The sequence below is a fragment of the Cadophora gregata genome (genome assembly GCF_030347475.1).
Source record: "Cadophora gregata isolate MNR1 chromosome Unknown scaffold_11, whole genome shotgun sequence".
NCBI classification, from domain to species: Eukaryota; Fungi; Ascomycota; class Leotiomycetes; order Helotiales; family Ploettnerulaceae; genus Cadophora; species Cadophora gregata.
The window spans coordinates 1,337,828-1,353,537 of NW_026695934.1; the positions used below are offsets into that span (position 1 = coordinate 1,337,828).

At 49.7% G+C, this 15,710-nt stretch overlaps 7 protein-coding genes across 7 annotated transcripts; 4 read left to right on the top strand and 3 right to left on the bottom strand.

The window, feature by feature from the left end:
* Positions 1 to 460: 460 nt before the first annotated feature.
* On the top strand, positions 461 to 841 carry ONS95_002551 (uncharacterized protein; the record flags this gene model as incomplete). The annotated part of the gene is made up of 1 exon (XM_058495813.1): positions 461 to 841. One exon carries the CDS (start codon positions 461 to 463, stop codon positions 839 to 841), a length of 381 nt encoding a protein of 126 aa, XP_058354541.1.
* Positions 842 to 1,561: 720 nt separating this feature from the next.
* On the bottom strand, positions 1,562 to 3,369 carry GLK1 (glucokinase; the record flags this gene model as incomplete). Its single annotated transcript, XM_058495814.1, has 3 exons — positions 1,562 to 3,091; positions 3,140 to 3,219; positions 3,273 to 3,369. The coding sequence occupies 3 exons, from the start codon at positions 3,367 to 3,369 to the stop codon at positions 1,562 to 1,564; spliced, it is 1,707 nt and encodes a 568-aa protein (XP_058354542.1).
* A 3,195-nt stretch (positions 3,370 to 6,564) lies between these two features.
* ONS95_002553 (uncharacterized protein) lies at positions 6,565 to 8,924 on the top strand (the record flags this gene model as incomplete). The annotated part of the gene is made up of 4 exons (XM_058495815.1): positions 6,565 to 7,098; positions 7,150 to 7,254; positions 7,303 to 8,674; positions 8,725 to 8,924. 4 exons carry the CDS (start codon positions 6,565 to 6,567, stop codon positions 8,922 to 8,924), a joined length of 2,211 nt encoding a protein of 736 aa, XP_058354543.1.
* A 1,481-nt stretch (positions 8,925 to 10,405) lies between these two features.
* ONS95_002554 (uncharacterized protein) lies at positions 10,406 to 11,715 on the top strand (the record flags this gene model as incomplete). Its single annotated transcript, XM_058495816.1, has 2 exons — positions 10,406 to 10,861; positions 10,909 to 11,715. The coding sequence occupies 2 exons, from the start codon at positions 10,406 to 10,408 to the stop codon at positions 11,713 to 11,715; spliced, it is 1,263 nt and encodes a 420-aa protein (XP_058354544.1).
* A 976-nt stretch (positions 11,716 to 12,691) lies between these two features.
* ONS95_002555 (uncharacterized protein) lies at positions 12,692 to 13,710 on the bottom strand (the record flags this gene model as incomplete). Its single annotated transcript, XM_058495817.1, has 3 exons — positions 12,692 to 13,152; positions 13,282 to 13,453; positions 13,663 to 13,710. The coding sequence occupies 3 exons, from the start codon at positions 13,708 to 13,710 to the stop codon at positions 12,692 to 12,694; spliced, it is 681 nt and encodes a 226-aa protein (XP_058354545.1).
* Positions 13,711 to 14,166: 456 nt separating this feature from the next.
* Positions 14,167 to 14,648, top strand: RPC11 (RNA polymerase III C11 subunit; the record flags this gene model as incomplete). The annotated part of the gene is made up of 3 exons (XM_058495818.1): positions 14,167 to 14,176; positions 14,241 to 14,542; positions 14,613 to 14,648. 3 exons carry the CDS (start codon positions 14,167 to 14,169, stop codon positions 14,646 to 14,648), a joined length of 348 nt encoding a protein of 115 aa, XP_058354546.1.
* A 280-nt stretch (positions 14,649 to 14,928) lies between these two features.
* SOH1 (suppressor of hpr1) lies at positions 14,929 to 15,484 on the bottom strand (the record flags this gene model as incomplete). The annotated part of the gene is made up of 2 exons (XM_058495819.1): positions 14,929 to 15,198; positions 15,356 to 15,484. The coding sequence occupies 2 exons, from the start codon at positions 15,482 to 15,484 to the stop codon at positions 14,929 to 14,931; spliced, it is 399 nt and encodes a 132-aa protein (XP_058354547.1).
* Positions 15,485 to 15,710: the final 226 nt, after the last annotated feature.

The window sequence follows — 15,710 nt, forward strand, 5'->3', positions numbered from 1 at the left end:
GCCTGAGAGTAGAAAGCTGGATGCCAGTCTTTGACAACCACATTGTAGAGAACATGAGCATTGAAACAGCGCTAAGGAGGCAGACAGGTACGACTCAAATGTCCCGGGAACTTGCACCGTGAGAGCAAGAGTGTTGACTGTCAGTTATGAGACGACCGTCATCTCTCGGTTGACCGTCAAAGTCATACGTTCTTGAAGAATATAAAATGCATGGATCATGTACCGATTTAGAAAACCTGCGGACTTTATCACTCCCACACACTGACTTCAGGAATTAGAGGAGGACAAAAACGTAGTCAAAGGAACATGCCCAAGAGACTACCAGGCCCTCGCCTCTCCCATTCGAAAATTCATTCCCACATTTCCCCAGTCCGAACGCCAGCTGTGTCATTTTATACGCGCGTCACCATCTCGACCTTCCAGATCCAAATTCGATTCGCAGAACAGGGTCCAAGCACAAATGCATAACGAACCATACCGCACCTCTCCCAAGCCCAAACCCAAACACCTCCCACCCTCGTGTAATCCTTCCTCCCGAGCGTCATCAATCCCCCACACCCACACCCTCGGAACCATCCCCCCATCAGATCTCAAACCCAATCTCCAAACCATCTCCCAACCTAAAAATACACTCCTCTCCTCCCCGGTCCCGGTATCTAATTTCTCAAACCCCCCATCTATCTCTCACATCTCGGCTCAACCTTCTCCTCCCCACCACTCCTCCAAGCTCACCCGTCCTCAAACCCAAACCGCCTCGCTTCAGCCCGCCGCCGCCGTGCCGCAGCAACCACAATCAAGGCCAGGTCTCGGCACATCCTTCCTTCCCATCTCTAAAAGTTGACTTTAAAAGGGAAATTCGAGACGGGCTTTTGGGGACGACGTGCAACAAAAGGGTTTAACTCATGTGTTGTTCATGCTCCTATTGAGTGGTTGGCCCGTTTGTTGTTGGAGATGAAGTGGGTATGGTATGGTATGGTATGGTATGGTATGGTATGGCACAGGACTTTGGATGGGGAATTAGGCTGGCTGGCTGGCTGGCTTGGAGAAGGGGGAAGGGGCTTGAGGGGTTATTTTGTTGGTTGGGTTTGTTTTACTTCTTTGTTTGGGAATGTACGATTAGTTCAACATTCATATTTTCGAATTGTACAATACGAAAGTGCTGGAGCTCTGACAGTTGCCATAAATTGGATTCAGATTGATATCAATGTTGATAAGGTAAGGTATTTATTTATATTCATGTACTCCGGCAGACAGGAAGAAACGCACGGATACAGGTATGCGCACAAGCAGCAATCAATCGATCTGATCAAAGAAGAAAATACCAAGAAGTATGGGGAATCAAAACCAGAACCAAAGGTGCGCATTGCATTTACCCGCCTCCTTATATATGACAAAACATCCGCATCAGTAGACTCGTTCTCGTCCCCGTCATGCATGTCATTCAGTCATTGATCTCTCCTTCCGATCATCAACCCAGCGCGCATCCATCCCACCCATCGAACATGAGGGTATTCTTTTAAACTGCATGACCTGATTGGCTTACTGTCCATACTCGTCGTGCTCAAGCTGACTTGACTGTCTCGTCCTTATCCTGATCCGACTTCAAGTTCCTCAACTTCCTCTTCGCATCCTCCATCTGATCCGGATCGTTAGCAGCCTCCATCTTCGCCGCCACAAGCGCAATCAGCGCTGCACCAACACCCGATCCATCATGCGCAATACCAATTCGAATTCTCCTCTCACCAGCAGCGCCAATCTCCGGCATCGAGCGGAGAGCCTCGCGCATTGAGTCCATGAATCCAGGGTAGAACTCGACCAAACTGCCATCCACACCAATATCAACGATCTCATCCTCATTCACGGTGAGTCCTGCAGTGTCGGCCAGCTTGTTGGCCGTGGCAGAGGCGGCGGCGGAAAATTTGAGGTTCTTGACGTCTTCGACGATGGATGCTGCGGACTTGGGACTAGGGTTCGAGGATGCACCTGTATTCAAGCGGCCGGTATGGATAACGATTGCTCCAATAGCTGCACCAGCTAGGCGTGCTGCGCGGAGACCGATTGCGTGGGAGATGTCTTTAACGGCTTGAGCGTCCTCGATACTGGCTGCTGATACACCGAGGTTCTTGTAAATTGCCTGTCGAACGGCACGAAGTCCGTCGCTGCTATCGGCTTCTGAGAAGGAGAGAATACTGCTATCGACGGCATTCTTGATGTGAAGTGGCGAGTTCTGCTCAATGGATGCAGTAGAGTGGTAATCGTTCTGAGAAGAGTTGTCGTCGCGGAAGAGAGGGATGGCAGGATCCTTTCCCATAGAAACGAGGGCCAGACGGAGAAGCTCACCAAGGAACATACCAGAAATGCGCTTTTCGAACATTTGGATGCCTGGGTTGATACTTTCCTCATCCAATTGAATATCGTAACGAGTGTTTGGCAGAGTCTTGAGACCATTGTCAAAAGAACCCCACTCGGTGTTTATGACCATGTCTCCAGTACTCTTGTCATAGTCTCCTTCCATAGGCTTGGTGATCTTCGACAGCTTCTCGACATAAGCGCCGTTTGTACCAGTTCCAAAGATGGCTCCAAGCAAGGTCCCGGTCTTCCCGGGGGAAGCATATGAGCGGGCCATCAGTGTCCCTACAGTGTCGTTCACCAGGGCAGCCACTTTGACGGGTAGGTTAAGAGCATCGATCTCCTTTTGCAACAAGTCACAGACATCCTTCCCAACAGCATCCGCAATATCAAAGCCCTTTGTCCATCTCATAAGATGGCCGCTGTTAATGCCGACCTGATTCACAGGGAAACTGAAAGTGAACCCTAATCTAAAGACCTCCTGTGGACGCCATCCTTCTGGTGTGCTAACTGTAGGGCGTCGTCTGGTGTGACGCTCGAATTGATCCTTGTGGTGAGTCTTGAGGAATAGTTCAATCTGCTTCGCTAAGAAAGAAAAGAGCTCTTGTGCCGTCTTTGCTCGCATTAATTCAGGTGGCACAGCTACTTTTGATTGTACCAAGTTAAAGGTTGTGTCGCCATTTAGTTGAATCGAACAGACTCTGAAGTTGGTTCCCCCAAGATCTACAGCCATGTAAAGACCCTAGAAAATGTTAGTCGTTTGACATTTGAATGTATGCACCATGCTTACCTTTTCTGTCCCATCTGGTACTGCTGTGACGAACGTGGGGATTTGGCTCATGGTACTGCCATTCTTCTCCAGTCCCTCGTCTATATAAATGTTAGAATGCGCTCCTTTGAATATAAGCATCCGGCAGACATACTCAGCTCGAATACAAACTCCTTCACAATCTTCTGCAATTGCTCGTCTGACAAAGTAAAGTCTTCTACCACCTTCTTAGTCGCAGCTTGAAGAGCCATTGTGTGTGGTTTCGAAACGGGCGGTTCAACTGGAAACGGTGTTGGTGATTCGCAGAATCCTTCTTCGACGTGGGCTGGCGGGGAATATGATGTCGGAGAGAAAGAGACGCTCCTCAAGTATCCAGGCTGCAAATCTGCAAAGAAGAATTGGACAATCTGTGTGGGGAAATAGCGTCAGTTAACCATAGTAGCTCGGTCACGGTTCAAATAGCGTACCAGAATAAGTGCTAGTAAAGCAAAGGAAGCGAAGTGGACCAGGCTGATAGGGTTGCGACTCGAGACCTTGTGCGGCTTGTACTCGTAGACTCTGGACTTGTCAATTGATGGTGGGAGTGAGTGTGAGCGAGAAATGATAGGCGAGTTCGAGGAGGGAGGGCTGGGCGAGGGGGCCCTTCGAGTTCTTAAGGACGACGTTGTGAGGTTGTGGAGTTGTTCAAGGCCAGAGTTGGCGGGGCAGAGGAATGGCATTCAGTACTGTACTAAGGCGGGATGGAAGGAGGGGCAGAACAAGCGTCACGCTTCATTCGCTGTAAGCGTCAGAAAAGGGCCGGAATGCCGTACAACTCCAGACCAGAAGAGACGAAACTTCAAGGTTGGCTGGCTGGCTGGGGTCGGATCGGGGTGACCTCCTCACTGGTGCGATGATGCGCCAATTGTCATATGGCTGGGCCTGTTCCGGCACATCAGAGGATGAGTGAGGAGAGCAAAGCTGGCTCCGTCCAGTCTGGCAGTCTGCTGGTCTTGTGCTTGTCGTCTGAGAAGGAGGGGTAGCTGTCGGCCGTGGTGGGATCAAAGTCAATTAAACTGGTGACGGCTGGGATAAGAATGAGATGGTGCCCGGCGCCGCTGTCGTCAGGAGGCCCGAATATTCAGAGCCTAAGTAATTGGCATGCCCGCACTGGTCTGCATTCAAGGTCTGGATCTGAATTAGAGAGAGGGATGGAGACCAGCCAGGTATGTTCTGCAGAATCTCGGTCCAATTGTGACGATGGTAAGATTTAGGGTTCTGGCGATTAGATCCACAGATGACGGCACTGCGTACAAATTTGCTGGACCCAGTGTTTCGAGGCTCGTGTCAATTGAATCTGCTGCGGATGGCCGACGTTCACCGGAGCTTTCAAGGGTGGATATTGTTTTGAAGCCGGGAGTACAAGTTCCTCAATGAGAATTCGAGCACATAGGCAATGAGGGGGGGATCTCATGGTTTGAGGCCAGATAGCTCATGGCGGCAATGCGACAGTAGTGTCAGATCTGTGTTTCCAGATCATCCAGCCTCTTCTTTTCCCCAGTTTTTAGGAAGTCCGGGAATAGCTCCCGCCAAATGTTTGGTAGCATACTCGTCTGGATTGTTTATCTTATCAAATCTTCCAATAAGATTTTAAACAAGATAGTAAGGGCATGATGAACATCTCAGAAGGTTGGTTTGGTGTGGGCTCCTATTGATTGGCGTCTCAGGGTCATCAGCATGTGATTCGGAATAAGTTCTTCATGTAAATTTAGGTACGTTGCTCTCACTCCTGAGACATTCGGGATTGAAACTCTCCTAATCTAGACTGCGGGGAAATGCGAAGCTTTGTTGGATACGTACAAGGCTTTGGCCAGCAAGTCATGCTCTTTCGGGTTCGGTCAGGCCATACCTTGTGCTACTACTGTAGAAGGACCTCGTCTAGGTACGGAAGGCGTGGATGTGTAGGACAGAGGGGATTTTCCGAGCCAGTGCAAAATCGCTTTCGCCAAAGCTACAAGCAAATTTGGACTTCTTCGCCTGATCTTTTGCAGGTCCTTCCTTTCCTGTTGTAACGTCACGCGAGAAATCCAGAATAGATAAGGTAAACAAACCGTAACTCACAGCAATGTCCAGGATTGCCGCATCAGGAGTCTGAACCACCTCAAATGCGCCAAGAGGCTGCTGTGTTCTAGCCCAGCGCAGCGTCCAATAACAGAACACTTGAAGACTTGGGGGCTGAATAACTGCTTGCTGTGGTGATTTGGGCAGCGGGACGACAAAAATTTGAATCATTGAAAAGCACCCTTTCTATGATCATAAATCAGCTTCAGGATCACTTTGGCTCATGTCATCACTATTTCTAGGTATCTCATCTCTACTTGCCCTCTCACATAAGTCAAGTCAGTGAGGCAGACTTGCTTAAAAAAGACAGCCTGATAGCGGGGCCGGATGCCTTTCCTCTCCTCTTGGGAGATGCAACTGTGAGGCTGAGCAGAGCAAGTGAAAGTCAATCTCAGCCACTCGGAGACAACAGAAACAGAAACAGAAACAGAACCATCGCACCCCCCAAATGAAATGCACTGACTGGCTCAAACCCCACCGCCAAAGCTCCCTCTGTCTCTCCTGCTGCCTCTCGCATTCAATAATGCCAAAGAAAATGCGCCAGCGAGCCGCTGCAGAGTCCTGAACGTGAGCGGTCTTCTCCATCTCACCATTCTTTTCTTCTCTCCTCTCCCCTCCTCTCCACCAATGCCATGATAAACCATTGCCACAAAATCCACTCGTTTCTATCTACAGGACTGCAATACAATTTTATCTGCTTCGCTTGGCGTCTTCAACTAAATTTACCTGCATCTGGAACAAAGCGAGAAGGATCTCCCCTTCCTTAATCCTGCCCACCCCACCGCCGCTCACGAACTGCTCGGCCAGCCTTCCCTTTCAGCTCGCTATCTTGTGCCGCCTCACCTCAACTCACCTGGCACAGCGCAATTCCGACCTCTTCCCTTGCCCTAAATCACCTTGTCTTGCCTTTGTTCTTCCCTCGTTCATCACAGGAAAACTCAAACCCATCTCGAACCACTGCTCGAACCACTGCCCCGATTCCTCCCCTCGCACTCTGGGCACGGTTCTCGCTGCTGAATATATCGTTCCTGCAGATTGACAGGGTGCCGCCACTACTGCTCCGTAATCTTGCCCTGCCCTGCCCTTCTTGCAAGGACAAACCCAGGGACTATCCCTCCAGGACTTCCATCCAGGACGCAACGCTCAAAGCAACGCAACGCAACGCAACGCAACGCAACAAAGAAGCTCGCTCACTGCGCAGTGGTATTGCTCAGCCTCAGCTCAGTGGACTCGCTAGTTTGACGTTGGCTGACATCGACGACTCTCCAACACGAACCTCACCCCTCCTTTAGCCCTCCTCTTCCTTCTTCCTTTTTACCTCGCATTGATTACACCTTCTCGACCTTATGAGTTCTATGAACTCCCGCTTCAAAGGCCTGGGATTCGGCTCCAAACGCAAATCGAGCGCCAACGTCCCGACCATCGCACAGAACCCCACTACATCTTCTTCAGCGCCACAACTTCGTCCCATTTCCGCCTCGACAACCTCCTCAACGACCAGTCTCCCAATGAATCACACCGGTGCAGGCGGGCGACCGCCGAGCTATACAAATAATTACGCTCCAGCTCCTGCTGCTGCGGGTCGCACGCAAAGTCCCATGGCGGGGAATCCTCGCACACCGCCGACGCAGGTAATGGGTGGCCCTCCGCCGATCAATACAGCTGCGACTGGTGGTTATCCTCCTGGACATCCTGCTGGTGGAATGGGAGCACCTCCACCAGCTGGCGGTCCTCCAGGCTACGGACCACCACAGTATGGAGCTCCACTTCCCGCTGGAGGCAACAGTGTTGCTGCAGCCCAATACGCAAACAGAAACAATGCGGTTGAGGTTGAGGGAGCTGGACGCAGTAAGGCACAGTTGATCGTTGGTATCGATTTTGTGAGTCTACCGGACTTTTGGATTGTTTGGATCGCTCTAACCTTGCGCTAGGGAACCACCTTCTCTGGAGTTGCTTTCGCATTTGCTACAAACACAGAAGCTAAGGAGGACATCATCACGGAATGGCCAGGTGCTGGATCATACACAAAGCAAAAGGTACGCTAAGGCAGGGTAAAGTGAGACTTCATGAGCTGACACATTCAGATTCCAACTGTCTTGTACTACGATCAGTACCAGAAGGTTGTGGGATGGGGACCTGATATTGCTGATGCGCTGGCGCCAACTGGATACCCCAAGCCTGGTGTGCAGAAAGTTGAGTGGTTCAAACTTCAACTAATGCTCTCCGGAAACACATATATTGATCCCATCAACCTTCCCCCCCTTCCTCCTGGAAAATCCGAAATCGATGTGGCAGCCGACTATCTTTTCAAGCTTCGACAGGCGATGCGCAGTCAATTACAAAAGACGCTCGGAGAGGTTTTCAACAGAGAAGAGCGGAACATCAGATACTACCTCACCGTACCAGCTATCTGGAATGATGCTGGAAAGGCTGCAACTCGCGCTGCTGCTATTCAAGCTGGTTTCTTACGTGATGAGAATGACAACAGATTGACCCTCATTACTGAACCAGAAGCAGCTGCGCTGTTTTGTTCGAAGGCTGGATTGTTAAATCTCAAGGTTCATGATGCCGTGCTCATCGTGGATTGTGGCGGTGGTACAGTCGATTTAATCGCTTACGAAGTTGAAGAGGAGTCTCCCTTCACGGTTTCTGAGTGTACAGCAGGTTCTGGTGATTCTTGCGGGTCAACAGCACTGAACCGAAATTTCAGCAACATTCTCCGAACCAAGATCCGAAAGATGAAGCTCCCAGATGGATCAAAAACAGCTGGCAGAGTCTACGCGAAGTGTATCATGGATTTTGAGAACAGAATCAAGGCTGATTTCCGGAACAACAACCAGAAGTGGGCAGTGGATGTTGGTATCGAGGCTGAGTTCCCCGAAGCTGGTATTGAAGAAGGCTACATGACCTTCACCAACGAGGAGATTCTGCAATGTTTCGAGCCAGTGGTTAACCGAATTCTGGAATTGGTACGGAACCAAATCATTGCCATTCAAGCACAGAACAGGACTCTTCAGAACGTTCTGGTTGTTGGTGGATTTGGTGCTTCCGAATATCTCTTCCAACAGATCAAGCTTCACGTTCCACCTCAATTCCAAGCCAAGGTTGTTAGACCCATGGATTCCGTTGCTGCTATTGTTAAGGGTGCCGTCACTGCCGGTATCACTGAGCGAGTCGTCACATCCCGTGTTGCTCGTCGTCATTACCTTATGGCCACTCTTCAGCCTTTCAAGGAGGGACACCACCCAGAAGCGTACAGGGTTCCATCGTTAGATGGCAAGGACCGATGCAAGTTCACTCGACAAATATTCGTGCAGAAAGGTCAGAGAGTCAAGATTGGGGAGCCTGTGAAGGTTTCATTCTTCCGACAAGTTGCTCCGGGTGCCACTCTGATGTACGAGGATATCTTGTACGCCTGCGATGATGATGTTTGCCCCGAATACACCAAAGATCCCCGTAAGTTATTTATTCACTGATATTGAACAAACATTCTGACCGTTACACAGGTGTCAAGGAAGTAGTTACACTTACCTCGGATCTTTCCCGCAAAAATCTGGAGAAGGACTTCGAGAGGATGGACACCCCACAAGGAACTTTCTACCGGGTGTACTTCGATATCTATCTCACGCTCGATGGATCAGAGTTCAATGCTGAGCTGGTTTGCCAAGGCGAGGTGATGGGACGTTGCACATCGAGATTCAAGTGAGCCGAAGACGCTTCGCTTTTTTCCAAAAAGATACCACGGTTGTAGACGAATTTCTTTCTTGTCTTCGGAGAACATGACATGAACGGATGGATGAACGGTGATGACGGATGCATGACGGATGCATGTCGGGTGATGTGTTGATGTAATTTCCAGACATGGGAAATTGGGGAATGGAAAGCGAGCATGGACGGATAGGTGGATGGAATGGAGAGGATATATGGAGAATTCACAGGGCAGGCGTGGTTACATATCGTGTGTTTTTGGTGGTTCTTTAACTTTAAATAGGTTAATGGTTGGTAGAGACCCCTGAACTGTTTAGCCTTGAATTCTAAAAGAAGTCGTACTGTCAGATCACTAGTAGAACGAAGAAATGATCAGGGACAGGTGTTAAGTTAGTGGGATAGCTACAAGTGGAAAGCTGGGTCTTCATCCGTCTCCTAGCGTGGTCCTCTTAGCTTTTTATAAGAAGGGAGCTAGATTTGACAGCCTCGGAATAGCTTCATTTGAAGCAAGCCGATGCAAAAGTAAAAGAGCACCATCCTGGTCAAGGCACAGAAACATCGATATCAAAGTCCTGGATCAATGGTCACAAGGCAAGGCTAGGATCGTGCCTTCCGCTGTCGTTCAGCATGGCGTCCCCACTGCCGCCAACCTTAACTCGGATCCAGCCGAAATAGAAATGACGATGGGAGCTGCCCCTCGCACCTGCGTCATCAGACTGGGATAGGACGGGACGGGCAAGGATTCCAGACCTCTGGACTGTTTTCTCTCTTCTCATCGCTCGCTGGCCAAACAAGTCGAATCCAGTCTTGATACATGAAACGCCAAACATTCTTTTACCCCTCCTAATAGTCATCACCCACACTCTTTTCAACACTCACCTGCAGTTCAATCGCTTGGCCTTTGCCCTTCAACTTCTTCCCTCCTTATCTGCTGGTATCTGCAACAATCAATCAATCAACCGCGGCGCTGAGAGCGACAGGGATTCTGCCTTGCTTCACAAGACAAGCAACAGACGAGAGACAAACGGACAGGCCCTGAGAGCTCCAACCATTTCATCCCTCCGCCCCAGCCCGCCTCTTCTTCGGCTCAAGCAGGCAGGCAGTTCGACGTCATTGAAGATGCAGGTCGTCTCCCATGTGTGCTGATCGCGCGCTCGTTGGACCAGACAGAAGTGTTTCTTTCCACGGCCATTGCGAGGCCTGCGAGGCTGTGCGCGAAGCTGCAAGCTTTCATTCCTTCTCTTCTCTACCCTTGGATTATTGCTGATCTTCTCCGACCACCAGGACCCTGATCTTGGATAGCCATAACCTTAGATCTTGGTTGATAGTGGAGACAGGCAGACCCCGGACGGGCTTGACGCCTCGATTCTCTTTATTTCTCTACCTTCGATTCGTATACTTGTATACAGCTGAGCGCCCTTTCTTACTTGGATCCCTACATCACTTTTCTATACCTAAGAATTCGCGAGCTGAACAGAAATGAGCCCTACGACACACAATCGCCGAGGGAGGAATCCCTCGAGTCTCCTCACGACGCTTGTCCTTCTGAACCTTGTACCGACAGCCTTATCATATACAACAAATCCATACTTTGCGAAGAATGCAAATCCAAAACCAAGGCCTGTGAGACCAGGTCCGCCTGTGAAGCGAGATGGGACGGTTCCTCTCAAGATAAGCAATTACTGTGAACAGACTATTTGGCCGGGAATTGGTACTCAGGCAGGAACTGGTGCTGGGACTGGTGGATTTGAACTTGCCTCTGGAGATGTCAAGGAATTGACTGTCAGTGCAGACTGGCAAGGCAGAATATGGGGAAGGACAAATTGCACATTCAACGAGTTGGGAACTGGAGCAAGCAATTTGAATGGGAATAATGGTGCTGGAGCTGCCTGCACTACTGGAGATTGTGGTGGAGTCCTGAGCTGCGTCTTGACTGTGCGTATTCTACTTCAGTGGTTGAATGCTTGACTGACAGTTCCTAGGGCGAGACACCTGTCACTCTTGCTGAGTTTGATCTCGCAGGTGGCGTTAATGGTGATCAGGTCTTCTACGACATCTCTTTAGTAGATGGCTACAACATCCCTCTCGGAGTTGTCTACATACCAGGAGATAATCCAAAACTCCAAGATATCCCACCAAATCTCACGAATTGCGCTTGTATAGCAACAGCAGGATGGCTCGCTGAGCCAGCTGATTCTGGACTCTCAGGAAATGCGACGAATTCCACGTTCCCTCTTCCGTATGAAGGCAAACAAACCAACACACAGATCGCAGACTGGTGTCCATGGGACCTTCAAAAGCAACAACCCACCAAGCCAGGTGATGGTATCTATCCCTACCCAGATGACAACATCCAACGACCCATCTTCGACCCCTGCCTCTCGGCCTGTTCTAAAACCAACTCTCCAGAAGACTGCTGCACAGGCAAATACAACGACCCAAAAGTCTGTAAGCCCAACCTATACGCCACTTCTGCCAAAGCCGTCTGTCCAGACGCCTACTCATACGCCTTCGACGATCAAACATCCACATTCATCATTCCCTCCGGCGGCGGTTGGGAAGTCAGCTTCTGTCCACCTGGCAGGAGCACGAATATCCTCGCTACATTCCATGATCAGCTGCAGGCGCTGAGCCAGCAGGGGAAGATGAGCAAGGCGATTCTGGCAGATTGTATGAATATTACAATCATTGAACAGGCGGCTACTGGTGCTGCTGATGAGAATCGCGTGGATAGGAGTTTGAGTTTGGGGGCCTTGGTTATGGTTGTTGCTTGGGCGGTTTTGTGGTAGATTGGATTAGAGTGCGAGTCAAGTTTAGGCGGTAGAGTTGTTTTCACTTTTAAGCGAGAAGAGCTTAGAGTGAATTTCTGGGTTGTATAGACTGGATGAATTGCTGGGGTTCAGAGAAGACAATCGCAGAGAAGAGGGGCATGAGTAGAGGAGGATGAGCATTTGTTTTCGCGAGCGCAGATACCCCCTATGAGTTACGATACCAAATGATACGTTTCACTTTTATTGCATTACCTTTCGTTTCGATACTCCCTATTGCATGCAGACTAGAAGATTGCTTGACAAGAAGATTGCTAGATCTGGGAAGTAGGTTAGATGAGGAAAGAGACGAAAATCGTTTTACGAGACTCTAAGATGAGGAATAGGGAATTAAGAATGGAGAAATTTGAAATCAATTTGGAAGCCCCAGATGTCTCGGGGATAGCTGAAGAGGGAGGGAGAGTACAAGAGCCGCAGAGGTGGGAAAGAGGACTAGGCAAGTCTGTAAACAAAGCAAGCGAGCAGGGCAGAGGTCGTTCAGGAGCTGGAGATTGCACCCCGATTTCCTCACTTGCCACGTTCCTGTTAACCCAGGAGAAATGATTAGTGAAGACAGGTTGAGTCAAGTCAGTCTGTAAAGTATGCGATGCTATGCTAGATCAGTTTCCTGAATGGAACTCCTTTGTAGAATTGATATTGTAATCATCGGGACTGATCGCTGATAGATGCAAAGCAACGCTATCTACTAACCTCATAACCACTTATCATTGTATAAAGCACCTAAACAAAGACTTTGCGATCATCTGCTCCGTTGATGCAAAACGTTGAAGCGCTATGCATAATAATGATGACGGCTTGTATAAATCCAACATACACAACACCTGTGCCGGTCTGTCCCATCCTCTCCCAGCGCCAACCAATCCAGATGGTCTATGCTCCACTGCAAAATTCATGAACTGATTTTATCAGCACAAAAGTGATTCTCACCCGCACGAACCTATTTCCCACCCTTCCCCTTACTACTCTCCTTCCTCCTCTCCCTCTCCCTCCTATACTCCTCCGGATCAAAATCCGAATCACTCGCACTGCCCACATCACCATCCTCCCCTCCATCCGCCCCCTCATAGCCCCCCTCCTCCACATCCTCAATATAATCGCCCTGGTTCTGCACCACATCGACCGCATCCTGCAACTGCTGTCTCAACTTCTCGTTCCGCGGATCGACCAGCTGGTAGGGCGTGAGGTTGGCTTTGTTGCGCAGTCGTGGGTCCGACCCGGCTTCGATCATCATGGTGATTAGTTCGGTCGAGAAGGTGGAGATGGCGGGTGTGAGGGGAGAGGATTCCGTGAGGGAGTTGAGGTAGCGGATTGCGGAGTGGAGAGGTGTGTCGTGCTCGATGCGGGAGATGGGGTCGCATTCGAAGCCAGGTTGGTCGAGCAGCATGTCGATTATTTCGTCTGGTGGGGGGAGAAGATATGTTAGCATTAAGTTATCTACCATAATCATACTTCTTTCGACTCTAATCTCCCATCATCTGGCAATATCTGGGAAGATAACGGTATAGGCAGAAAGCGGCATAGACGTACAGTTCCCTCTCAGAGCGGCTTCATGATAGATGTAGTTCCCCAGCACAGTCTTCGTCTCATTCAGGATCTTGGCTACTTTATCTTCGTCACCGATACTGTCGATTGTTTCTTTTAGGAGGTCGGTGTTGTTGCGGCGCGCGGCTTCGATGAGGATCTCGCCTACTGAGGCGCCCTTTGCAATGTGTTAGTACTGTGACTTCTGGTTATAGTAGAGACGGAAGATTTGTAGCGAGGCTTGAGCTTATTATAGTCTATGGTACTGCTCTGGCAAATAGTGTTGACGTGTAAAGGTGTTGGGAGTTGAGATATCGTGCGGCAGAAGTGAAGAACGTAGTGGGGTAGAGGGGTAACGGTGAGGAGCTCCAAAATGAGAAAACACACCTCGTGTTCCTGATCCTGCTCAGGGTGAGATCTCAAGTCTTTCGCCATCTTTCCCTAGGCTTCCTGCCTGAAATAACCTCCAAAGTCCCTTCTTTGTAGCTAGAGCGGTGCTTCGTGGCTTGCGCTCTGTAGTCGAAGGCTGACGTTGCTGTTTCAGAGGCTGGGAGCGATGGATTGCTGGATGTAGAGTGCTGGTCTGGTTACTTGAGAGTAGCTGCTTCAAGAAGAGTAGTTGGTAGTTAAAGGGTCCTGAGATCAGGAACTGGTAGGTGTTGTGAATGGGGCTTGAGGCTTGGAAAGCGCTTCGATGCTGATGTTGAAACTGATGGATTCAGGTACGAGTTAGCGCAACTGTGGTTGGATGTCGGCGTTAATTTTCGCCGATGGTGGGATATTTTTGGTTGGAGATGTTCAGTCACTGCGACAAGTCGATTCGAAAAAGTCCAGCGCTGCACACCTCTGAAGCACTTTTTCATACCTACAAAGCAGTTTGCTTCGAACATCATGCTGCTCTGTAAGCCCTCCTTGGACTCCTTGAGTCTGCAATAAAGGCATAGCTAACCCCCTCCTTCTTCCAGTCTGCCCCTCCTGCAGCAACGTCCTCACAGTCTCAACGACAACCCACGGTCCCGAAAACGACCCCATCAACCGCCTGGAATGCCAAACTTGTCCCTATGAATTCCTGCTCGAGGGCCGCTACTTCGAACGCAAAACTTACGTGCGCAAGGAGCGTGAGGATGTTTTTGGGGGAGAGGACGCTTGGGATAATGCCGACAAGACGAAGATTCAGTGCCCGAAGGATGGATGTGATGGTGATGAGGCGGCGTTCTATCAGGTGCAAATTAGAAGTGCGGATGAGCCGATGACGGGCTTTTATAAGGTGAGTTTGTAATTGGTCTGGAGGAGGAAAGGGCATGGGTACGGCAAGATTTTGGCTGACGATGCGGTAGTGTATGACTTGTGGTAACCGGTGGAGAGAGAATTGAGCTGATAGATGGACGGAGGGAAGGTGGCTCTCTAGGGAGGAATTGAGCTAACGAGAGAGGTTGTACTCTTTATTTGTATGCGATTCAGCGAGGCGTATGGATGGGAAGGCTGCATTGTGATTGAAGAAAGGTAATGGAGAGCTTCACATATTCAGAATTTTCTCTATTGGCGCCAAAATACAATATCAGATTCGCAAATACCCTGAAGCATGTCCCTTCATGAACGCCTAGTAACCGGGTATCAAAGTCTCAAATCTCCATCCCTCCTCCTACCACATAATCAACTCCCAGGTCCCTCCAACGCCTTCTTGACACCCTCCTCAAATAACCTTGCGACAGTATCGGGGCTCAATATATCTGTTCTGAACTTCTCTTGCTGTAATAGTTCTAGATTCTTCAGAGTCGGACCAGGGTAGTTGAGGAACTTCGAGTAGGGAGGATGTTTCCAGTATTGTAGGTAGCTGAGATATGCAATGAAAGCTGGGTTCTCGAGGTATTTCTGCGACGCGAGATGGTTGAGGTAGAGGGGTGAGGCGAGGGATTGGACGAACTGGTGGATGAGTGATGGTTAGCTTGTGATGATGAAGTCATTACGGCTGGAAATGTGCGAAGATGGAGTGGAGCTTTATTGGGTAGCAGGCAGATGAAAACAGAGACGATCAATAAAGGTGAATACGAGGCTCAAATTGGAGGGCGGGATAGCATACCTCCAGCTCAATTTCAAACCTCGTGAAGCCACCATACTTTGGTTCGTCGGATGGGATGGGTGGAGGCGTTTGATTGTGGTCCATGTTCAGTCCCTCCATCTTCGTGTCTGCTGGGGAAGAGCCGGACATGATTGATCGGATCCGGGAGGATGTTGTGTTTTCGTGAGAGTTACGAGACCCAAGGCTGACGTTTGAAGGTGTGCAACTCAAGAAACGACGAGGCTGAGATTAGTTGTCGATCACTCGCTTAGGCTGGAGCGTGCATGTTTGGCTCTGCACATAGAGTATCAACACTTGGGTCGTTGTGGAATGGGCTTGTATTACAAGGAGATGAGCTCCGGGACTTCCCCAAATT